Below are 25,581 nucleotides of genomic sequence, written 5' to 3' on the forward strand. Positions count from 1 at the left end.
ATGCCTTTCATTAAGACCTGACTAGCTCCTTGGAACAAGAAGCAGCAGGATTCAGTCACCTTTGCCACCATATTACCTAGGGTTGTAGTCTGGGGGGCTACTTGGACCCCAAATGGTTAAACTTCTCATCAGCCCTTCCTTAAACTTGGCAACTGTGAAGCCATACTTGCATGAGGCCTTCTCTACCTACGGAACAAAGGAAGACCATGACTGCAGCTGCATCTTTGACTGTTGTATTCTAAGTTGTGAGAAGTATGAAACTGCTCTTCCAGCCACAGTACCCTATTACTCTTTATAATACATTATCATTGTCCTTGTCATTTGTGCTGTTTTTGTGTTTTTTTAATTACTACATCTGTCCTTGTATGTTGTTGTCAGCACCCCTCTTCTCACCCCCTTTATTACTAGAGTGTGAGTCCTTTGGATGAGGTCTAATTCTCACCCATATATTTTTTCACAGTGTTTACTACAATGCCATATCACTACTATACTAGTCAGTCAGTCAATCATATTTATTGATCACTCACCGGGTGCAGAACACTGTCCCAAGTGCTGGAGAGAGTACAATACAACGGACACATTCCCTGCTCACTGGGAGCTTACAGCCTAGAGCATGAGCTTCCACTACTATTAATACTCAGCTAGGTAACTCTCATCAGTATTAAAATCAACTAGAGGTGCTCTCAGGGCACAGAGCTTCTAAGGGTGACACATTGTAGAAGAGAAGCATTGAGGATCAGAGTTTCAGGAATATAGAGAGGCAATGTGGCTCAGTGGAAAGAGCCCGGGTTTGGGAGTCAGAGTTCATGGGCTTGAATCCCAGCTCTGCCACTTGTCAGCTGTGTGACTGTGGGCAAGTCACTTAACTTCTCTGTGCCTCAGTTCCCTCATCTGTAAAATGGGGATCAACTGTGAGTCTCACGTGGGACAACCTGATTACTCTGTATCTACCCCAGTGCTTAGAACAGTGCTCTGCACATAGTAAGTGCTTAACAAATACCATCATTATTATAAGCTACAAAATACCCTATTCCATGAAATAAAATTCACATCTGTCAGAGCATTGCTCTCATCTCAAGGCCAATGCCAAATAATGTTTCACTGGGAAGAGTATGAGTCTGGGAGTCAGAGGCCCTGGGTTCTAATCCTGGCTCCACAATTTATCTGTTGTGTGATGGTGGGCAAGTCACTTTACTTCCCTGTTCCCATCTGTAAAATGAAGATTAAATCCTACTCCCTCCTAGTTAGACTATGAGCCCCATATGGGACATGGACTGTGTCCAACCTGATTAGCTTCTTTCTACCCCAGTGCTCAGTATAATGCCTGGCACATGGTAAGAATCTAACAAATGCCAGGAAATACAATGTGATCCACAGAGATGAACAATAGTCACAGTAATAATCACAATAACAATTGCTGTAATTGGCGAACAGCTCTGGACGTGCATTTTTGCTAAACACCCTCTCACCCAAGCATTTATTGAGTGCCTGATGGGTATGGAGAGCTAACAGAGTGCTTTAAAACTATGGTCATGAGTTTCTGTTTATGCAGACAAATATCAAGGAGAGGTTTAGGAGTAAGATGTGTGCAGAATGATGTAGAAAAGGGAAACTTTGGACAGAAGAGTGAAATAATGGATTAGAGAAGGGAGAGCTGCCATTCAGACTTCATCTCCCTTATTTTTCCATTTATTAATTAGCCCAATTCATGCAAAGAGTAAAGGTATTTCCTGGTAGTGAGATAGATCACTTGGGAAGAACGTTCAGATCACAAGAGAACCATTTCATGTTCACTGGTGTTTTAACATTCCTTGGTAGCTTAAAATAGTTAATGCTCCTCCAGAAATGCAACATGCTGTCGGGAGAAACCTTATGGGGAATTGGCTAGTTGAAGCATGTCTCATAATCCAAAACTGACATTACTTTAAAGACTAATTACCCTCAGTTCCCCTAAAACAGGGGGGTTGATTTCTTGTAGAAGCCCACAATAGGAAAGCTCACGTTGCACCATTTACCTATTGGGAAGGCATACACATGGATACAGCCGATTCTTCCCATGCTATAACACCCTGTATCATGACAGACGTGTGCTGAAGGAAGAACATTCCCTCATTTTGCCACATTCTATTCACAACCCAAAGTAAAAACATACTTTCTGCCAGAATTGAATCAGTCATTGGTATTTATTCATATTGGTATTTGTTAAGCGCTTACTATGTGCAGAGCACTGTTCTAAGCACTGGGGTAAATACAGGGTAATCAGGTTGTCCCACGTGAGGCTCACAGTTAATCCCCATTTTACAGATGAGGTAACTGAGGCACAGAGAAGTTAAGTGACTTGCCTACATTCACACAGCTGACAAGTGACAGAGCTGGCATTCGAACCCATGACCTCTGACTTCCAAGCCCGAACTCTTTCCAGTGAGCCACACTGCTTCTCTACTGACCACTGGGTGCAAAACACTGTACTAAGCACTTGGGAGTGTACCATACAAAAGAGTTGGTAGACAAGTTTTCTGAACCTATTTTGAATTGCATGCACTTGTGCATTTTTGGGAATCACGATCATTAGGGCTGCATTTTTAGACTAAATGTACCATTTCAGAATCTTTGCTCCAATGATTCCACATTCTCTCAGAAACTTTAAATGTTTGGTGTTACATTTTGCTTCTTGTTATTCCTTAAATGATCTAGTCAATCAGATGTTATTAAACATTGATTGATACTGATGTCTATGATTTTCATGAACTTTGTTATCCAGTGTTATTGGAGAAGCAGCGTGGCTCAGTGGATAGAGCCTGGGCTTGGGAGTCAGAGGTCATGGGTTTGAATCCCGGCTCTGCCACTTGTCAGCTGGGTGACTGTGGGCAAGTCACTTAACTTCTCTGTGCCTCAGTTACCTCATCTGTAAAATGGGGATTAACTGTGAGCCTCACGTGGGACAATCTGATGACCCTGTATCTACCCCAGCGCTTAGAACAGTGTTCTGCACATAGTAAGCGCTTAACAAATACCAACATTATTATTTTATTGTTAGGATTTTTTTTATAAAAAGAATCCAAAGTATGTGAATATTAAACTCAGTTTACATTGGAGGTAAATGTGCTACAAGGTTTCATTTGTTTGAGATTAGTCAGTGGTACTTATTGAGCACTCACTTTGTGCGGAGCACTGTACTAGGCTCCTGGAAGAGTACAATACAGTATGAGTAGGTAAACATGATCCCTGCCTACAAGAAATTTACAGACCAATAATGCTTTAGCTGAACGCCAATTATATAATAAGAATAGCAGAGATTTTCATTTCTTGCTCTTGCTCATATGGGTTTATTTTCTGTAATCTATTATTCCTATTTTTTGTACTCCCGGCATGTCTTTTGAGATCCTAATTTTTTCCGTGTTCCCCAGTCGTTTGCCTGTCTCCTGCTATTAAATTTACAGAAGAAAAAATTTCTTGCATTTTGACTGCGATATACACAGGACAGAAAACACATTAGAAGTAGTCCCTTGAGATGTTACACAACTGCTTCCCTTATAACACTATGCACATTACCAGAATCATCATTAGATCGTTATACAGTGGTCATTTTTCCCAGCCAGACTGCTTAAGTATTCTATATTTTTACAGGCATCTAATCCCTATCAGCCAATATTTTGTTCAGTGACTTTCTCACAAATAATGAATTAGAGGCCTCCTGTTATCCCTCAGGTACTTTTCTTGAAGCTAATTCTTTACACGCCATTTTTATTCCATCGCCACTGAGAAAAATACTGTGATAACCAGCGCCTTTCACTGCCAGCATGCTCTGAGTGCCAGGCCAGGAATAAAAGCCCCCATTTCCTCTTCTCCCACTCCTGTGTCACCATTGCAGTTGGATTTGCACCCTTTATTCACCCTCCTCCCCCTCCCACAGCACTTATGTACATATCTGTAATTAAGTTATTTATATTAATGTCTCCCCCTTTAGACTGAAAGCTTGTTTTGGGCAGGGAACGTGTCTAAAATTATGTTATGTAGTACAGTGCTCTGCATATATTAAGTGCTGAATAAATAAGACTGATTGATTGATGGATCAGTTGAAAGAAAACTATTTGACCTGAGAATCATAAAAGTCTAGAAGATAGTTTTCCCAATTAGTCAATTTGTCCTATATTCTGCTGAAACAGGTATTGTGGGGAATGGAAGATGGGGGCTTTCTTTCCTCTTTTCTGGCTATTTGGCAATATTCCTATTAGTTCCCATTTCCTTTAACTGCTTTTACTTCTTCTTGCTTTCTTAGCTTCTTAAGAGCCCCCTTCAACTTCAAGCTCCCTACATCAACTCTCCCATATAATTTCACTCTGAGTCCTGGCTTCAGGCCAGATTTACTCCATTAAAGGTGTTGCCTCTCTGTATCCTACTCATGCAAGATCAGTTGGCTGTGTAGCAAACTTCACTGGTTTTTTAGTCATAGAGATTAGTTGAATGGTCTTCAGTTTTGCCTAGGCCCACAAATAATCTCAGACTAAACTGAAAAATGTATCTGCTTACCTTTCATTATCATTTAAATAATTCTTTATCAATCCTTTGGTAAAAGTCAGCATTTTACTTCACTATTTTCTTAGAAATGAGAATTGTTTCAACTTCCTTGCCCTTACCAGTGCCTTTTCCTTTACCAAGATAAGCAAAAATTAAGCAAAATGAATCATTCTTCCTAGCACACCATATCATTGCTTATACAGACAGCTGACTTTGGCTTTTGTATAACTGAGCCCTTCTTTCACCAATAACTTTGATTTTTATCCATCTTTCACTCCATAAAATGGCTCCTTTTCTTATGTCTTATTTTGTCCTCCCAGTCCAGATGTTAAAATATGAGGCTACTGAAGAAACCTCTGAGAGCCTTCATTATATTCATTCATTCATTTGTATTTATTGAGCATTTATTGTGTGCAGAGCACTGTACCAAGCCTTGGGAAAGTACAATACAACAATAAACAGTGATATTCCCTGCCCATAACAAATTTATAGTCTAGCGGGGAATTGTAATGCCATTATATAGAGTGGCAGTCCACTGGGAGTGGAGGCTAAATCTTTCTTGTTTTCTCAACTGTACTTAGTTATGTCTCCAGTCTTCCATGCCTGGAATAATTTAAGTATAGTCTCTGTCTTTACTCTCTTCTAAATATGCAATTTCAAATACAAGTGTGCTTCTCTGGAGAATAACAGTCAAGCCACATTATTCCACCTTTACAATGAAATGGGTGATTTCTCATTAAAAGACAAATTCTCATTTAAGAAGGTTGACTTGCATACTTTCGTGGTATTTAAAAAAAATTACAGCTGGATAAATTTGGAATCCTGAAAACAGCATTTTTGCTTGATTTGGATATATTTTTCATTTGTGAATATACCATACATCAATCTACTTCTCTGAAACAAACAAGCGTTGCTAGCTATGCATCCTCCTTAAGTAAATGATCCATTTCAAGAATGCTACTCGAGTTAAAGATGACTCCATGCTGGCTCACATCTCAAATGAATGATTGTACATATTTTACTCTACAGCTTTGCCTTCCTACATCATTTTGCCTTTCTTCCTTGTTCCCATACTTTTCTCTCCTTTGAAGACTTTGAAACAGAAACAGATGGTCCTACATAAAAAAAATGGAATTTCTCTTTGCCGATTCTTTTTTGGGAAGGGAAGAACCTAAATGCGGGGTGGGGGACTGGCAATTTGGAAAGTGTTTCCTTTCACTCAGGGGGTTTCAATCCACACCAGCCTGTCCTCGACCAGAAACTTGCACCCCATCTCCATTCCAGACTGCTGTAGCCATCATTATCTTATCTCACTGCTTTCTAATGGTGCCATGTAGCAATGTTCTGGGGATAATGTTGGTAATGTTGGTATTTGTTAAGCACTTACTATGTGCAGAGCACTGTTCTAAGCGCTGGGGTAGATACAGGGTCATCAGGTTGTCCCACACGAGGCTCACAGTCTTCATCCCCATTTTACAGATGAGGTCACTGAGGCACAGAGAAGTTAAGTGACTTGCCCACGGTCACACAGCCGACAAGTGGCAGAGCCGGGATTCGAACCCATGACCTCTGACTCCCAAGCCCGGGCTCTTTCCACTGAGCCATGCTGCTTCTCCAATGCTGTGGCTGACACCAGCTGACCTTCCCATCCCCTTGGACCTTTAACACATCAGGCATGTTCCATCTGTCACACTAGGCTTTCCACATTCTGCCTGACACTTGGCCCGAGCACCCCCCTCTATAAAGCATAGAAGCCCTCTAAAGCTCCAGCTCTATAAAGCGAGCAATCTTGCCTACTGGATAGAACATGGGCCTTGGAGTCAAAAGAACCTGAGTCCTAACCCAGGCTTTGTCACCTGCCTGCTGTGTGACCCTGGGCAAGTCTCAACTTCTCTGGGCCCATCTGTGAAATGGGGATTAAGACTGTGAGCCCTGTGTGGGACATGAACTGCATCCAAACTGAAATACTTATATCTACAGCAGCAGTTAGTACACTGCCTGGCACATAGGAAGCGCTTAACAAATACAAACACACACACACACACACACACACACAAAGCCCTGCTTCTGATCCAGGAGGACTACTCCGAGAAGCAGGAGACTTGAGTTCCACTCCCAGTTCTTTCTGTAGCTGGTTGGCAAGAGCAAAGACCATACACATACTTCACAATACATTGGTCCCCCATCTGCCTACTCTGTGCCCTGCCGGGAACATGACCAGCAAGGACAGAAGTGAATCAGTGACACCATCCGAGTCATTAGCATGCTCATCAACTCCTAAGCACAGATTCACAGTCCTGAAGACTCAGGACTAATGTTCATTCCTCATTCATGATGGGAGACTCCATCATCATCATCATCAAGCAGGGAGGAGAGGGAGTTTGGGATACCTGCCACACTAAGTCATTTAGGAGGTGGGAAGGAGAGAAAGTTAAGCGGGGAGAGGAAATGATCAGATCTGAGGCTTGCCAGCCATCTGCTCTCAATATACCCTCCATGCCTGTTACCTATTCTGCCCTAAATCATTCATTCATTCATTCAATAGTATTTACTGAGCACTTACTATGTGCAGAGCACTGTACTAAGCGCTTGGAATGAACAAGTCAGCAACAGATAGAGACAGTCCCTGCCGTTTGACAGGCTTACGGTCTAATTGGGGGAGACGGACAGACGAGAACAATGGCAATAAATAGAGTCAAGGGGAAGAACATCTCGTAAAAACAATGGCAACTAAATAGAATCAAGACGATGTACATTTCATTAACAAAATAAATAGGGTAATGAAAATATATACAGTTGAGCGGACGAGTACAGTGCTGAGGGGATGGGAAGGGAGAAGGGGAGGAGCAGAGGGAAATGGGGGGAAAAGAGGGTTAAGCTGCGGAGAGGTGAGGGGGGGTGGTAGAGGGAGTAGAGGGAGAAGAGGAGCTCAGTCTGGGAAGGCCTCTTGGAGGAGGTGAGTTTTAAGTAGGGTTTTGAAGAGGGGAAGAGAATCAGTTTGGCGGAGGTGAGGAGGGAGGGCGTTCCGGGACTGCGGGAGGACGTGGCCCAGGGGTCGACGGCGGGATAGGCGAGACCGAGGGACGGTGAGGAGGTGGGCGGCAGAGGAGCGGAGCATGCGGGGTGGGCGGTAGAAAGAGAGAAGGGAGGAGAGGTAGGAAGGGGCAAGGTGATGTAGAGCCCTGAAGCCTAGAGTGAGGCTTCAAGTAGAGTAGAGTAAATCAAATTCCTAGGTCTCCACATGTCCCACCTTTCATATGTGCCAACAACTGAGGCCAGTATTGTTTTGGTCCAATTGGGAAAAGCAATACTTTTTGATAGCAATGAGTCAAATTTCACTCTTACCTCCCACTCTCACATTAAACCAGAAGGGCCGAGAATCCTTCACAAATCAACCATTATTAAGATGGCTTTTATGTTTTAAGACAGATTCTCAATCAGCATCCAAACTACCAGCAAAGAAGGCCATTTCTCTCTTTATGTTTGCATACATCTGCTGAATAGTGAGCTAAAAATGTACAAACAAAAGCAAAGCAGTTGGGAAAATTTATCCTCCCACTAACTAAGGATTCAGTTGAACAAATCTTCAGCTTGTGCTGCTTCTCAGCTGAAAATTGGGAGTCAAGTGCCACAGCCAGACCAGCTCAGGGTAGTGCATACAGGGGGTGGCTCTTTTTGAGTAGAAACCTCATAAGGACCCTGAGACAAGGAAGCAAAAGTGAAAATGGCACTAAGAACTGCAAACAACAAATTTGACAATTACAGGAGATAGTCTTTGCATGTGTGCAGGAAAAGGGACCGGGGGCTGCACTTTCGCTTTTCCATCTCACACTCATCCACAGGTGAATTTCCCCCAACACTGGCATCTTCTTTGGGTACAAAGGACAATTATTCATTCATTCATTCATTCATTCATTCGTATTTATTGAGTGCTTATGATGTGCAGAGCACTGTACTAAGCGCTTGGAATGTACAATTCGGCAACAGATAGAGACAATCCCTGCCCAGTAATGGGCTTACAGTCTAATTAGTAACTATGGACATGCCTGGGACTCCCAGTTTGCAGAATCGGGTCCTCTAGACTGTAAGCTTGTTGTGGGCAGGAAATATGTCTGTTTATGTTATATTGTACTCTCCCAAGTGCTTAGACAGTGCTCTGCACACGGTAAATGCTCAATAAATATGATTGAATGAATGACAGCTAAATCCAGATCTAGTTGAACAAGGAGAAAGATAAAACCTCCATCCTATCCCAGCAGCAAATTGGAGCCATCTTGCAAGCACCTTCCAAATTGAGTTTCAAGCCCTCCTGTTTTGGCATCCAGCACTGCGCAATTGTCGGTACCAGGTTGGCCTGGGCATCTTCTGGTAGGAATCAGGGTAGATGGGTTAGATTAAGCCCCTAATTTCTGGTTCTTCCTCACTGACCCTCATTCATTGCAGCATTTCTAAAGAAGTTATACTCCACATAAAACATTTCCTTCACTTCTATTTGTTTGGAAAAGGAATCAACCACAGGAAATAATTTCATTTTACCGCAGGAAATAATTTCATTTTACTACAGAGCCTAGGTAGTGCAGGAGCCTAATTCCCAGACTATTTTAGGGGAAGAGAGAAGAGGTGAGGGGAGAGAAGGGAAGGGATTGGAGTGTGGCAGGGAGGGCGTAGTATGTCAGAAATGCCATACATACTAGAAGAAAGCACTACTTTCCCACTGGTTCTGGCTCATGAAACAGATCAGAAGAGTTAAGCACAGGGCCCCTTAAAGCTTCTACCACAGGGCAATTGCCCTGACTCACCTTCCCCATAACCTGTGTCAATTTCTGCTTTTTGCAATGAATTAAGTATCAATGATGTCTAAAGCTTGCTACAAGACACTCGCCCCCCTGAAGATCTCCCTTGACTGCAGGTGGACACTAATTAAAACTCTAGGTGGCAACATCTTATCAAATGAGAAGCAAACCCACCCTGAAATATGTAGCGATATAATGATAAAACTTGTCCTTCATAAAAGAGGAATGACTAACCTTTTTCAGCTACATCTCTCACGGCCATCGTTCTCACAATCAACTTGTCCATCTTTCTTTCTCTTTCTCAACTTGTCCTCCATTAAAAGAGGAATGACCTTTTTATTTTAAGCCACATATCTCTTTCTCATGGCCTTTTTTCTCACTATCAGATTTTGGGTAACAGAGTCAGCTTCCAAGCTAAAGTGACAGAAGACAGCATCAGCAAGTTATCGGATGACCCTATCTACATGTAGGGGAAGTGTTTTGAGGCATTTTAACTCTTACAGCTGAATCTGTTCCCAAAGGTCTGGTGGTGAGAAAGATGGAAATGAGAAGGAGGTATAGCACTGAAAGTGAATTGTCATTCCTCTTTTAGGAGGAACACATTTGATCATTATAATCACTTCAAATTTCAGGGGGCTTTTGCTTCACGTTTGGTTGGAGAAGCACCATGGCTCAGTGGAAAGAGCTTGGGAGTCAGAGGTCATGGGTTCTAAGAAGCATGAGTGGCTCAGTGGCAAGAGCCCAGGCTTGGGAGTCAGAGGTCATGCGTTTGAATCCTGACTCTGTCACCTGTCAGCTGTGTGACTGTGGGCAAGTCACTTCACTTCTCGGTGCCTAAGTTCCCTCATCTGTAAAATGGGGATGAAGACCGTGAGCCCCACATGGGACAACCTGATTACCCTGTATATACCCCAGCGCTTAGAGCAGTGCTCTGCACATAGTAAGCGCTTAACGAATACCAACATTATTATTATTATTGTAATAATCCTGGCTCCGCCTGACTTTGGGCAAGTCACTTAACTTCTCTGGGCCACAATTATCTCATCTGTAAAATGGGAATGAAGACTGTGAGCCCCGTGTGGGACAACCTGATCACCTTGTATCCCCCCAGTGCTTAGAACAATGCTTTGCATGTAGTAAGCGCTTAACAAATACCATCATTATTATTATTATCTTGATTTTTTAAAAGTTGAACATTCCACTGTACTGGCACATGTGATCTGTATTACCAATCAGCATGCTGTATATTTCACTTAAAAGGTTGGCAGAGATAACAATACACACGTTACAACACACCCAAAGAACCAAAATAAATGAATGAGAGGTAAAATACTGGAATTTTCAAGCATTTTTTAAGCAGGTAATCTTAGTATGCAAGGTTATAACAACAATTTAATTATAAAATCCCATGACAGTGACCTACTTGCTATCTTCCCCACCAGAAACAACCCCCCCACCAAAAAAAACTAGGATGAGATTGTAAAAAAATTGAGAAAGATTTTATTACAGTCCATCCCAAGTAATGAAATAAAGTGAAATTATTTGTCCCAAAGAAATTTAGTTTGGCCTGCTAAGGGCATACTTACTGCTGGCTGTAGAAAAGAAGGAGCTATGTTTATTTTCTATTATCCTTCTCTCTGTGTGCTCAGGAAGCTTCATAATAAACAGTGTTCTCAAATCTTTTTCAAGCACATGCACTCAGGGACCACAGGAGGTAAGAAAAGGACCCAAACAGCTTACCTTGCTAGGGGGTGGCCCATGGTCATCTAAATAAGTGGAATTGCCTAGGGAAACAGAGAAGCAAACAATGAAATGAAATTGCATTTAACCAATGTAACAGTCATTCAAGATCAGTCTTCAAAAAAACACTTCCATCTTCTGCCATTGACAGTGCAAATCAAACAGTGGTTTCCATCCAAATTCATAAGTCTGTTTTGTTTTTTTTTTTTTTTTTTACCTTTCTCTTATTAGAATTTCAACTGCATGGTCACACAACCTAAAATGCTGAATGGTGAAGGTAACAGAAGGTGCATTTTGACATCTACAAATCTTATAGTTTCTTTGACAAAGTAAAATCAGAAATACCTTGTTATAGGCAGTTTTCCAAAATTTGAGATCTCCTTACAGAAAACCATTCAGCTTTTCATCCAATTTACATTACAAATCTTTCCAGGTTTCCATTAAAGAGTTCCTTTCATATCACTCTCCCCATTAAGATTAATCAATGGTATTTACTGAGTGCTTACTATATTCCGAGCACAGTACATAATGGTGATCTACTAACTGTACACTCACTTGGGAGAGAACAATACAAAAGATCCGTGCCCATAGGGAACTTTCATTCATTCAATAGTATTTATTGAGCGCTTACTATGTGCAGAGCACTGTACTAAGCGCTTGGAATGAACAAGTCGGCAACAGATAGAGACAGTACCTGCCGTTTGACGGGCTTACAGTCTAATCGGGGGAGACAGGCAGACAAGAACAATGGCAATAAATAGAGTCAAGATAGAGGGGCAGATGGACATTAAAATAAGTTATGAATAGGGTAAATGGCAGAGTATAAGGATACATATACAAGGGCTGTGGAACTGAGGGTGGAGATCAAAATGCTAAAGGGCTACACAAACAAGTACATAGGCAATGCTTAAAGGAGGAATCAAAGAGAAGGCTTAGTCAGGAAAGGCCCCTTGGAGGGGATGTGACTTTAAGAGGACTTTGAAGTTGGGGAGAATGGTGGTCTGTTGGCTATTAGGGACGAGGGAGTTTCAGGCAGAGGTAGAATGTGGACAAGGGGTTGGTAGAGAGATATATACAGATAATAAGTTGGCTCACAGTCTTCATCCCCATTTTATACATGAGGTAACTGAGGCCCAGAGAAGTTAAGTGACTTGCCCAAAGTCACACAGCTGACAAGTGGCAGAGCCGGGATTAGAACCTCTGACTCCCAAGCCTGGGCTCTTTCCACTGAGCCATGCTGCTTCTCTTTCAGGAGGTCATCATCAATTAATTTTCTGAACTCTTCATCTTTTATTCCTCTTACTGCCAATATGGTCATTTAGGACCTCCTTGCCACCTCAGCACTTAAAATATAACCCTAGTAGCATTTATGTGCATAATCTGATACTTCCTCCTACCTGTCATGTCCCTCTACACTGTAAGCTCCTGAGGATAGGGATCAGAACTAGTAATTCCGTTGCACTCTCCCAGGTGTTTAGTACTGCTCTCTGCACACACCAGGCACTCAATAAATACTTCCGATTGGTTGTTTGAAGATGTTCAAGGCAGCAGAATGTAATATAGATAGAACTGTGGAGAGGTTAGAGGGAGGGAAACTAGTGAGGATGCTAGAACATAGTCTTGTCAGGTGATGAGGAGGGTTTGAAGCAGGGTGGTGGTCTTTTGGGTAGAAGATAAGGGGCAGATCCAAGAAATCTCATGCAGAAAGAGGTGGCAAGATTTGGCATCAGGCAGAACATGATAGAAAGAAAGATAGAAAGAAGCAAGGCTGACCTCAAGGCTGGGACCTTCAGTTGAGGTGGACTGTGATGGGAAAGCTAGGAAATAGAGTGAGTTTTTAAGAGGCTTTTTTGGGAGCCACAAAACTCCCAAATTGTCTTTATTGTTTCTTTCTTCTGAGTCTTTAATATCCCAAAGACCCATTGCCTTCCCAAATGACTACAGAGTGAGTTACTGATTTTCAAAGCACGTGGAGATATTTTGTCAAAGTTGATACACCTGTGCTGGGCAGCAGCGGCATGGCAAAGAGTAAAGACGATGGATCAAGTGATTAGAACGCTGATCAAAGAGAACAGCAGACACTCAAATTTTTACTGTGCAGAAGAAGACAATGGTAAACCGCTTTCACATCTTTATCAAAAAAACCCCTCTATGGATACACCTACCAGAACGACTTTATGATGGGATGTTCATTCATTCATTCAATCGTATTTATTGAGCACTTACTGTGTACAGAGCACTGTACTAAATGCTTGGAATGTACAATTTGACAAGACAGAGACAATCGCTGCTCAGTACAGGCTCACAGTCTAAAAGGGGAGACAGCAAAACTAAACAAGAGGATGTACCCGCAGAGTCACTATGGGTCAGAAACAACTTGAAGGCATTTGAAGATTTTGTTAAAGAGTTAACTATCATTCTGTGCTCTCTAGTTGCCTTTACTTTTGTAATGCTCTTTCCCACCCCAGTTTTACACCTAAAGACATAGCTGACTTGGACCCAGTTGAAGGTCACCTTGCCTAATGAAGGAATAATAAATATGTTACACAGGAAATAAGAGGGGCAGGAGAAAGTAGAAATTAGAAGAAAAAGATTAATAATAGATTGGAGAAGGGAACGTATTGAGTCCCAGCTAAGGAACTATTTTTTTTTTAGTAATGAGAGAGAATGAGTTAAGAAACTGGAATATAAAAGGAAGAACTGAGAATAAACCAGGGTTTGGTTGAGGCCCTGTACAAGACAAAAATCTTTTCCCCTTTTCTGGTGAACTCAGCACATCCATTTTCACTCCTCGAACATCATCTTTGGCACTTTTTAATTTAATTTAGTTTTGCCTATTTTATTTTATTCATCCCTAGTCTCTTTTTCACTGTAAATCTCTCATTCCTTCCCTCTCCTCTCCAATCAACAAGTGGTATTTACTGAGCTCTTACTGTGGGCAGAGCACTGTACTGTTTGGGAAAGTACAATTCAAAAGAGTAGGTAGACATGATCCTTGCTCACAAGGAGCTTACAGAGTAGAGAGGAGTGAGAGACTTTAAATTGAGTGCCCCTTTTGAACCTAGAACCATTTGTGAAACTAACCATTTTTTTAATTAGTGCTTAGTGTAGTGCTTCACACAGTTCAAGTGTTTAATACGTGGTTCTTACTGCATCAAATACTGAACACAACATTGAACTTTCTCCTTTAAACACATTTCTCCACTGTAACTTGCCTTAAACAATAATGATTATAACACCTTTTTTCTAGAGTGACTGTCACATTAATTATTTTATTTTTGCCTTATAATATCCTTGTGAGGAAAGGAGAGACAGGCAATAATAATAATGATGATGGCATTTCTTAAGCACTTACTTTGTGTCAAGCACTGTTCGAAGCAATGCAGTAGATGCAAGGTTATCAGGTTGTCCCATGTAGGGCTCACAGTTAATGCCCATTTTACAGATGAGGTAAAACTGAGGTACAAAGAGCTTAAGAAACTGAGAACCAGAGAGATTTAAAGTGGGTTTTCCCACAATCAAACAGAAGGCCAGGAGTAGATCAGGACTAGAACCCAGGTCTCCCAACTCCCAGCCCCACTTTTCCCCATATAAACACAAATCACATGGTATTCATTCATTAAATCATATTTACTGAGCGCTTACTGTAGGCCACTGTACTAAGCGCTTGGGAAAGTACAATATAACAATAATCAGTGACATTCCCTGCCCACAGCAGGTATATTCCCGGCTGTTAATCGCACACATCATACAGCAGACAAGTGGTGGGCCGAGATTAGACACAGGTCCCTCTGATTCTCAGGCCTGTGCTGTATGCACTAGGCCAAACTGCTTCTCAATTCTGCAGTTGTAGTACTCCCCAAACTCTCTGTCAAAACAAACTCCACCTGGCCAAGCATCTTGCTCTCAACTCCCTGACTCTGGGTCCAGGGCTAAGATTGAGTTCTCAGTCTAGTTGCAGCATGAGGTTTGATAGCCAGCAGAGGCCTAGAGACTCTGCATTTAGAACTCTAGACCTTCACATAGAAGCTCACATTGCCTTTCATTGGAAGTGACTCTCATGTTTAACTCTGAAAAGATCTGACTTGGGTTTGGAAAGGTGGCAGGTATAGATGGGATTATTTTGGGCTGCACTTTTTCACTTGGCAAAGATATGGTTACAAAGCATAATGATTTCTTCAGATTATAATTATGTAGCCCATCTCGATTCAGCTTGTAAGTGCAGAAGGTGAAATAGTGAACGAAGATGAAGGTAAGTGTCCTGGGGAATGATGACTCTGTCAAGTATGGATTTTCCTCACCATTACATTTAGTTTGATAGTTAAGTGTTGGTTAGAGCATGTCCACTTGAATACAGCAAAAACCTAGCAGATAACTGAAATAAAATCTCTTTTGGCAGACACCACTGCAGAAACATGCATCGCAGCTATGCTTAACCTAGCTTGACAATGGAGAGAAACTGGAAGATTGGAGTCATCCGAATGAAGAAAAATTTCCCAAAGGCATAATATTTGACACCAGAAGTTTTCCCCTCTTTCTCTATGGCTCAGATTGACCATCTTTGTGTGCAGGAGAGATTAGGCTGTCAGTGAAGCCATGGTAAGATAATGTTAGATGTTTCCAGGAGAAGTGGGTAGTTGACGATCAAAGGCAGCAGAAAGGCCAAGGACGATTAGGATGGCATAGAAACCACTGGATTTAGCAAAAAGCAGATTATTGGTGACCTTTGAGCTGGCAGTTCTGATGGGCAGAAGCCAGATTGGAGTGGGTCAAAGAGAGAATTTGAGGAGAGAAATGGAGGCAGTTGGTGTAGATAATTCGCTCAAGGAGTTGGAGAGGAATGATAGGAGGATGATGGGGCAATAGCTGGAGGGAGGTGTGGGGTCAAGGGAGGGTTTTTTTTCTAGGGTAGGAGATACAGAGCATGCTTGATAGCTTTGGGGAAGGAGTTTTTGGAAAGTGAACAGTTGAAGATGGTGGTCATGGAGGGAAAAGTGGAGGGGCCAATTGTTTTGATAAAATGCAAAAGGATGGAGTCAGAGGAGCAAGTGGAGGGGTAGATTTTGAGAGGAGGAAGAGGATCTCTTGAGTTACTGCTGGAAAAGATGGGAGAGTTGAAGAAGAGGCAGAAGGAGAGAGGGACCGGAAAGGAGAATGATGGATTTTAGGGAGATCATATCTGATGGTTCAAATTTTATCAATATAGAATGAGGCCAGGTTGTCAAGAAATAGGGGGAGGGGAGAGATAAGGGGAACAAGGGGTTATCTCATCACCCCCCTAGGGGTGGGTATCTGGCCCTGGGCTTTATGTTCTAGCCTGTCATATTGCTCACCATTTTCATACGGCCCAATCATGACCAATCCTATGGGATTTCAGCAGAACACACCAGATTGAAATATGTGTTTTGATTAAAATAGTTCATCTGAAAAATGAGGGACTCACAGTATGCACTTAAAATCCTTCCTCTCATGGCCTAGTTTATCCCTCATGAGATATTTGCTTGCAATTTTGTAGACAGGCATAATATGGAAAATAAAGAACCTTATTTACCAAATGCCTACCATATGTAAAGCCTTATACTAAGAGATTATGAGAGAACAGTAGAGGTAGAAGTCACTTCAGTGAGCTTAAAAATTGAATGGGAGGGTAATAACTCTGAAATTGGTCCCAAAACACATGAATAAGAATGACCCAAAAGTAATGATTAAAGTGCCTATTAACGAAGCATAAACAAAAAAATGATAAAAAAGCCAACATTCTAAAACACTGTAATGAAAGGAGTTAATAAGGATGTTAACATCTAGAGGTTCCGTCACTAAAGTAAAAAACAAAACAGTGATATCAGGCATGGATCTTTCTGATGACTGGGCAACATAGAGCTGGTATCTATCCATAGAGACTCAAAAGACAGAAGGCAGAGAAACATTTAGTGAGTCAATTCATGGGGCTGATTCAGTGAAATGACTAGTGGGCCATTTGGAGCAGTAGCCAAAGAGAAAAATGCAAAACTTTGGAGAAATAAGGCACTTGATTCACCCCAGCCATGTTCTATACTAGTCAGTCAAGCTCTCATTCAAAAGCATTTATGGATTTCAGTGGAAGTGCTGGAGAAGGTCTTTTGGGGACAGAGTAGAGAGCATTACACAACTGTTTTGAAGTCATTATTTGGTGTTTTTCATGGTTTCTATTTTATGAAAGTCTGCTAAAAATTGTCCCACCCAATGAAAGATTGTGTAAATGTGCACAAAGAATCACGAAAAGTGATTTGCCACAACTTCCTTATAAGTCTATTTTACTTAAAATTTGTTTCTAAAGAATCAAATCCATTTTATCTACATCATGAAATTTATTAACTATTTTAAAAAAAAGATTCCCAGTGTTCTGATTTACCCAAAAATGAAGGTAACCCTTGCAATTCTTTTCAAGTCATTCTTTAAAGCTGTGGATTCTTCCTTTTCCCAACCCTATAATTGTCCCTAATTTTCACTCCTTGCTTTTTCTCAGCATTATGATATAGCATTTTCTACAAAACTCTGAATACCTAGAAAATAATCCTATTCAAAGATGCCTCCAAGGGCCCTTAATCATTCTTCCAAAAACAAGCCTCTGATAAGACATTTGATGAAGGATTAGTTGTGCCGTGGAACACTGCAACTTCTTCTTTGTCATAGCCAAAAAATTATGCTAATTTCACCGTTTCTAACATTAACTATGGGTTTTACATTTCTCTAAGAGGCAGCTGCCAGCACACACAAGCTTTAGTTAACAAAGAGGAGTTTGTGTAACATAACCCAATGTGCCTAATAATACTATTCCTTGTAATTAGAGCAATCAAAGGAACACTTATTGAAGTAAAACCATTTATACAGGTTTATTTAAACTTTAAGAAAATGATTATTTTCAACAGTGTTCAAATGAACCTTCTTCATTAAATAATCATTTGTGAAACAAAATAAATTTTAGAAAACTACCCTACTTCTGTTAGGATTCTGGGACTGTTGAAATTACTGAAAGTAAGCTATCCTTGATTATGGTTTTAGTCAATAGGTCCCACAATTTCTTTTTTTTTTTAAAAAAAACCCTAAATTACCACCCCTTGTCAGTTTTTTAAATATAGTTTAGACTTAAAAAACTAAACACATTTAAATTCATGCCAGATTGGTTAAAGTGAGTACATATACTTGATTGTCAAATGTCAATTAGAATTATAGAAGTACCTTTTGGAATTTACTAAACATTTGGGAATATCAAAATACCATTTTACTACCTCTCATTAATCTGATGCCTTTAAATGGAAGTGGCATGGCCTATTGGAAAGAGCATGGGCCTGGGAGACAGAGGACCTGGGTTCTAATTTCAGCTCTGCCACTTGCCTGCTATGTAATCTTGGTCAAGTCACTTATCTATGCCTCAGTTTCCTCATCTGTAAAACAGGGATTCAATACCTGTTCTTCATCAGACAGACTTCAAGCCCCAAGTGCAACAGGGAAAGGGTCCTACCTAATTGTCTGTATTTACCACAGCACTTAATACAGTGCTTGGCACAGAGTAGGCACTTGACAAATATCACAGTTATTAATGATATAGAGGTTTGGCATTCCTAATACATATAAAATGGATCTGAAATAGGTATTTTGTGTGGCTATTACAATCTTATGATTGCTTGAGATACAGTTTAACTTAAATACAGTGAATACTGAGGGGAAAGCAATGTGCTTCCCTGCATAGCAACTCAGACACGAATGAAGCTGCTGAAAGATGATACTGCAGCAGAGGAAAGACTGACTTGGGACCACACACTTATTTAAATCTTTAGATTAGCAATGAAGAAGGAGAGGGGAAGGATTTTCTACCACCTATATGTGCCCACTCCACAGGGGTTTCGAGGGTCATGGTCTCCTGGACAGTATTACTACCCAAGCAACTCTCTTGGCTTGTTCTCCAAAGCACTTGAAGCAGGAAGGGTAGCAGAACTAGTTCATTTGAGGATTTGAAAAAGAATCAGAGGGGGAGTGAAGATGGAGGCCACACCTCTGATCTCCAGCCAGTTGATTTGCCTGAACTCTGTTCTATTGTACTAGCCCAAGCACTTATTACAGTGCACTGCACACAATAAGCACTCAACAATAATAATAATTTTGGTACTTGTTAAGCATTTGCTATGTGCCAAACACTGTTCTAGGTACTTGGGGAGATTCAATTTAATCAGGTTGGACACAGTCCATATCCCACAAGGGGCTTACAGTCTCAATACTAGTCTCTAGACTGTGAGCCTGTCACTGGGCAGGGATTGTCTCTATCTGTTGCCGAACTGTACATTCCAAGCAATAAGTACAGTGCTTTGCACATAGTAAGCACTCAATAAATACCACTGAATGAATTGAATGAATACACTTTGTCAGATTAAGTAACTGGGGCCCAGAAGGTCAAGTGATTTGCCCACGGTCACACACCACACATGGCAGAACTGGGATTAGAACCCATGACCTTCCGACTCCCAGGCCCATGCTCTATCCACTACACCACACTGTTTCTCAATAAATACAGTCGATTAATTGAGGGCAAGGGTCTCCATGGTGCAAATGGGAGCTGGGCTGGGGCTATCTCCCTTCACAAACATGAGCTGGGCAGGGCTGGTGTCTTTGTGGTATGAGCTGGGCTTGAGTGGATTGGAGACATGAAGCTAACTTACGTGGAGCATGTGATCTGATTGGATTGAGAGAAGTGGGCAGGGCAAAGAGCCCCTCGAATTTGCCCCCCGTATATGGTGAAGACCAGAAGTGAGGTGGGGAGGAGGTAGGGTCTTCTCCTTTTGCACTTTTTATTTCTTCATCCTTCCTCTCTTTCGTGCTCTTTCCTCTCCCTCTCACTACCTCTCCATTTCTTCCTCCCTTGTCCTGCTCCCACCACCTTATCTCATCAAATTTACACCAATGCTAAAAATGAAAAGTTGGCAATCAATGGTATTTACTGAACACATTTGTTTAGCGCACTCTTCTAGTCACTTGGACAAGCACAGTACGACTGAACTGTACCACTGGTGGCATGTGTTTGATTTGTATTTTCAGTAGTGGTGCTGAGATGCACTAATTCATCCACACTCTCTCATCCAGTCTCAACAAAGAGCATGCATTGTGAGACTGTGGGCATATGTAATAGGTGCAGCCCTGTGGTCATTAAAAGACAATTCTCTGTATAACTTTTAGGAAGGCGATACAGTTGTATCCTTATGGTACTCTTTTTAAGCCATTGTTCAGTGTAACATTTGTGCTGCCTCTTCAAGATGGGGTCTTTGCTTCTTGCTAGAATCAGTGGAATCATTTAATGTGTAAAATGCCCATTTTCCTAAGTGGAGAGAGGACTGGTATGGATAAATGGAATCCACAAAACTCATTTTTGCCAGTTGCTTTTCTCTTACCTATTATACTTCAAAGTGAAATGTTAGCAAGAAACACAGTTTCAGCTTCTTCCTTCTTTCTTAGAAAGCACTGAACTGTCCAAAACATAGCAAAGTCACTGAATTTTCCACATATTGTGTAATTAGAAATAAGAAATTGAGTATAAAAAAAGACCTGTCTTGGTACCCCATTCCTGCTCCAGCTCTTACATGGCAATCATGTGATTCCACATGAGCCCCAGAAGTGTTTTATAAATGAATAACTCAGCAAAACACTGCATAACAAGACTATTGCCCACAAAGCTGATAACCCTAACATTGAACATTAAAAAATGCATAAAATACAATCAGTTAAATTATTCAAAGGTTAATTCACAAAACTAGTGAATTTTACAGTTTTGGTTTTCCTCCCTTCTGTTTATCTAGCTTGGACCATGACACTATTTATTAGCACCCTCACATTAGATAGGGAAAGAAAGGGATTTACTGACATTATATCCTCAAATGTTCCCTTTAGTTGTAAACACTATTAGATGGGGAAAAAAAGCAATGTCTTTCTTATGGGCCTCCTACCAATGCAAGTTCTTATGAAAGTTAGACCTCCTTCAAGACAAAACCCTTGCAAATTAGCTGTCAGTTAATTCCAGTGGAAAAGAGAGTGTTCATTCTAAATATTGCCCAGAAGGAGTTTATATCATATAGGCTAAATCTAAGTACATACGAATTAAAACCAAAGTAGCAGGAACATAGACGCACATATTCACCAACAACTAGAACTGTGAAGACATCAACATTGAGGCCAGGCTCCCCCATCAGCCCAGCTAGGCTGATCAGCCCTCATCAAGGGAATGAAAAACAGCAGCTACTGTTTAAACTGAAATGCGCCATTAACAAGCAGAAGGTTTAGAACAGACACTCATCAGGTGTGAAAGGTGCATTCTCCAACAGTGCAACTAGGGGATAAAGCACAGGTCTAGGAGTCAGAAGGACCTGGGTTCTAATCCTAGCTCTGCCATTTGTCTGCTAGGTGACTTGGGGCAAGTCACTTCACTTCTCTGTGTCACAGTTCCCTCATCTATAAAATGGGGATTAAAACTGTGAGCCCTTTGTGGAAAGGGACTGTGCCCTACACAATTATCTTGTATCTAGCCCAGTGCTCAGTACAATGCCTGGCACATCATAAATGCTTAATAAAAACCCATAAAAAAACCAATATAGTATATCAGACTGAAACAGCAGCCCCTTCCCACCACATATAGCAATCGAGAAACTGTTCTGAGCAGACACTAGGAAGATGGAGAGAATCAGTGGCAAGTTCAAAAAAAAAAATCCAGACACTCAAAGTAGCAAATGGCTCAGTGCAGCAAAGGACAGTCGTGACATGTGGACAACATGGAATCGAGCATCAGTCTAAAGTGAAGTCTTATTAGCCATAGACAGACACACACACACAAGTGGGGTCTCCCCCTTTCTAACATCAGCCTTGAAAATGGAGTCCAGCTAGGTACCTGAGAAATACAAAAAGACTGCTAAATATTTGGGGATGGGAAGGTGAGGCAAACAAGTCTTGAAATTAGGTAAAATTAGTTTGGAAAAGCTGCCAGAAAGAAAGAAGGAAGGGGCAGTTTAGTAGTGAGGAGTAAAGTAAGCAGTGAAAAATCAATCATATTTACTGAGCACTTACTATGAGCAGAACATTGCACTAGGTGCTTGAGAGAGTATGGGGTTGGTAAATTTCATTCAATCGTATTTATTGAGCGCTTACTGTGTGCAGAGCACTGCACTAAGCACTTGGAGTGTACAATTCGGTAACATGTTTCCTGCTCACATGGAGCTTACAGTCTAGAGAAGAATATTTATCACAACCCACCCTGTACATACAAAAGGGGGATCAGATGCATCAATGTACCAGTTAGGTGTGGGGACGGGTTTGATAACAACCACTTAGAGAAGCAGCATTGCATAGTGGATAGAGCATGGACCTGGGAGTTAGAAGCTCATGGGTTCTAATCCCAGCTGTCACTTGTCTGCTGTGTGACCTTGGGCAAGTCACTTCCCTTCCTCTATGCCTCAGTTACCTGATCTATAAAATGGGGATTGAGACTGTGAGTCCCACAAGGGACAGGGACCGTGTTGAACCTGATTTGCTTATATCCTCCCCAGTGCTTAGTACAATGCCTGGCACATAGTAAGTGCATAACAAATACCATCATCGTCGTAGCCAATACTGGGAGTTTCTGACACTGTTTTCTCTCCTCCTAGCCTAGGTAAAGTACCTAAAAGCTGGCAGAGAAACTTCAAGGAGGAGAGGCAAGAGATCTGGGAAAATACCCAGTCAATATTGGAGCTGAAGGATCCAGTCTTTCAATGTCACCAGGGCAAATTCCCCAGGTCTAGTACCTTGCTAGTTTCATCTCCCACCAGTGTTTCACCTTGGCTGCGGCTGCCCTTTTCACATCACTCACAACCATTGCAGCTTCTCCCCCTCCCCTGAGGGCTGTAACTCCCCAGCATTGAAGAGGCCCATAAACTAATAAAGAGAAAGAGGGAGACCATCACAAACTTACATACAGAAGAAGGAAAAGATTGCACTGAGAGCAGCAGGTAGGCCGTCCTCCGTCCTGCCTTCAGCAGCCTCAAGTATGGCAGGAAAAGAGAAGAGAGGGCCAAACAACGAAGAATCTTAAAAGCCCGTGACGTGATGAGCAACTCTAGTATGACTGGACTTTTGGCAGTCAGTTGAGACAGGGTACGTCCTGGTGCAGCACAATGGAGATCCTGCCCTAAGGCAGGAGCTCTGCTCTGTTGAGACAAGAACAAGCTGTAGCCAGGTGAAGTTCATTTCAGCAAAGAGAAGGGAGATGGCTTGGTTGAGGCCTTGCTCTCTCTATGGGGAGAAAGGAATAATTGCTCCCAGCTGGAACTCATTCCCACAAATATAAAGGGAAACCAGCTGGAGTAGGGGTCAGAGAGGAGCTGGAGAAAAAGCCCAAAAGTAGAACCAGCAGGGAGAGAACAGAGATTCCTTGAAAATGACACACACGATACCCCCTCCGTCAGCTTCAAGCCCTTCCCTCAGCCACCTCAGCATGCTGTCTTCATTTACAGATTTGTTATTGAGCTGTTCATTCACTTGCACTAATTATTTATATGGTACTTTCTTGGTTTTTCGGTAGTTGATTGTCTTCTCCATTACACTGCAAAATACTTGACAGCAGGGATAATAATAAGAAGAAGAATGTAGTAAGGATGACTATGTAAATGCTTACTCTGTGCTAAGCAGTGGGCTGGGTGCAATACGATCAGAGTGAACACCTCGGTTCCTGTCCCACATGGGGCTCAGTTTAAGGAGAAGGGAGACTAGGCAGCATGGCTCCATGGAAAGAGTACGGGCTTGGGAGTCAGAGGTCATGGGTTCGAATCCCAGCTCTGCCACTTGTCAGCTGTGTGATTGTGGGCATCACTTAACTTCTCTGTGCCTCAGTTACCTCATCTGTAAAATGGGGATTAAGACTGTAGCCTCATGTGGGACAACCTGATTACCCTGTATCTACCCCAGTGCTTAGAACAGTGCTCTGCACACAGTAAGTGCTTAATACCAACATTATTATTATTATTAGGCATTTGATTCCCATATAGCTGAGGAAACTGAAGCATAGAAGAGTTAAGTGGTTTTCCCAACAGATGAGTGGTGGAGTAGGGATTAGAATCCAGGTCCTCTAACTCCTAGACTAGTGCGTTTTCCACTAGATCATGCTGCATCTCATGCCTTATTTTTTTCTGGGCTCCTAAAAGTGTCTAGTACTGCATTCCGCCCTCAAATGGAAGGCAGTCTGGACTAGTGGAAAAAGCAAGGACCTTGGTTCTAATCCAGAGTCCAACATGACTGCTGTGTGACTCTGGACAAGTTACTTAACTTCTCTGTGCCTTTGTTTCTTCATCTGTAAAATGGGAGTGAAAGTCTCATGTGGGACAGGGATTGTGTCTGATCTGATTGTCTTGTGTCTACCCCAGCAATTACTACAGTGCTTGGTGCATAGTAAGCACCTAACAAATATCATTCTTTTTATTATTACTAATAGCAGATGGTCAATATTAATAATCCTGGCTCTGAGAATGAGACATGGTCTAGGGTAGCTAAGTGGGCAGGGCCTGAACTTCATCTCCTTTGGGTTGGGATGGGACGGGTTCAAGAATGAACTTGGTTCAGAGACTGAACAGAACCTTTCAGTTTCTAAGTGCTTACTTTGTTCCAGGCACTGTACTAAGCACTGGGATGGATACAAGCATATTGGGTTGGACAGTCTCTGTCCCACATGGGGCTCACAGTTTCGATCCCCATTTTACAGATGAAATAACTGAGGCACAGAGAAGTGAAGTGACTCGCCTGTGGTCACACAGCAGACAAGTGATGGAGCCAGGATTAGAACTAATGATCTTCTGACTCCTAGGCCCGTGCTCTATCCAATACGCCAAATTGCTTCAGTAATAGAATAACAATTATGGTATTTGTTAAGCACTTACTATGAACCAGGCACTGTACTAAGCACTGGGTTAGGTACAAACAAATCAAGTTGGATGCAGTCCCTGTCCATCATGGGGCTCACAGCCTCAATCCCCATTTTACAGATGAGGGAACTGAGGCACAGAGAATATATATATATTTAAAATGATATTTGTTAAGTACTTACTATGTGCCAAACACTGTTCTAAGTGAAGTGAGTTCCCCACGGTCACACAGCAGATAAGTACTGGAGCAGGAATTAGACCCCACAACTTTCTGACTCCCAGACCCATGCTCTATCCATTTCTTCATGCTGTTTCTCTGCAATAAAGATCTGGATTCAAGTCTCAGTTCCACTACTTGCCAGCCATATGACCTTGGGCTAATTGCTTAACTTCTCTGCACTTCGGTTTCCTCACTGTTAAATACAAATGTGTGTTCTCCCTCCCTCTTAGCCTGTGAGGCCCTCTTGGGGGCAGGGACTGTGTATTATCGGATTATCCTGCATCAGCTTCAGTGCTTAGTGCAATGCTTAGTGATTGCAAATATTCACAAGTACAGCAATTACTATTATACCTGCTTTCAAGGAGCTTAGCCATAAACAGTGCCTTGCACATAGTAAGCACCT

At 41.8% G+C, this 25,581-nt stretch overlaps 1 protein-coding gene across 1 annotated transcript in view; it reads right to left on the minus strand.

Annotated features, from left to right (window-relative positions):
• Window positions 1-25,581, minus strand: part of UST (uronyl 2-sulfotransferase) — a 305,282-nt gene that overhangs the window by 186,155 nt on the left and 93,546 nt on the right. The window contains exon 2 of the mRNA XM_029056424.2: window positions 11,052-11,095. Coding sequence (XP_028912257.1) covers window positions 11,052-11,095 — 44 coding nt within the window. The remainder of the gene's footprint in view (window positions 1-11,051; window positions 11,096-25,581) is intronic.

The sequence above is a fragment of the Ornithorhynchus anatinus genome, chromosome 2 (genome assembly GCF_004115215.2).
Source record: "Ornithorhynchus anatinus isolate Pmale09 chromosome 2, mOrnAna1.pri.v4, whole genome shotgun sequence".
Lineage (NCBI taxonomy): Eukaryota > Metazoa > Chordata > Mammalia > Monotremata > Ornithorhynchidae > Ornithorhynchus > Ornithorhynchus anatinus.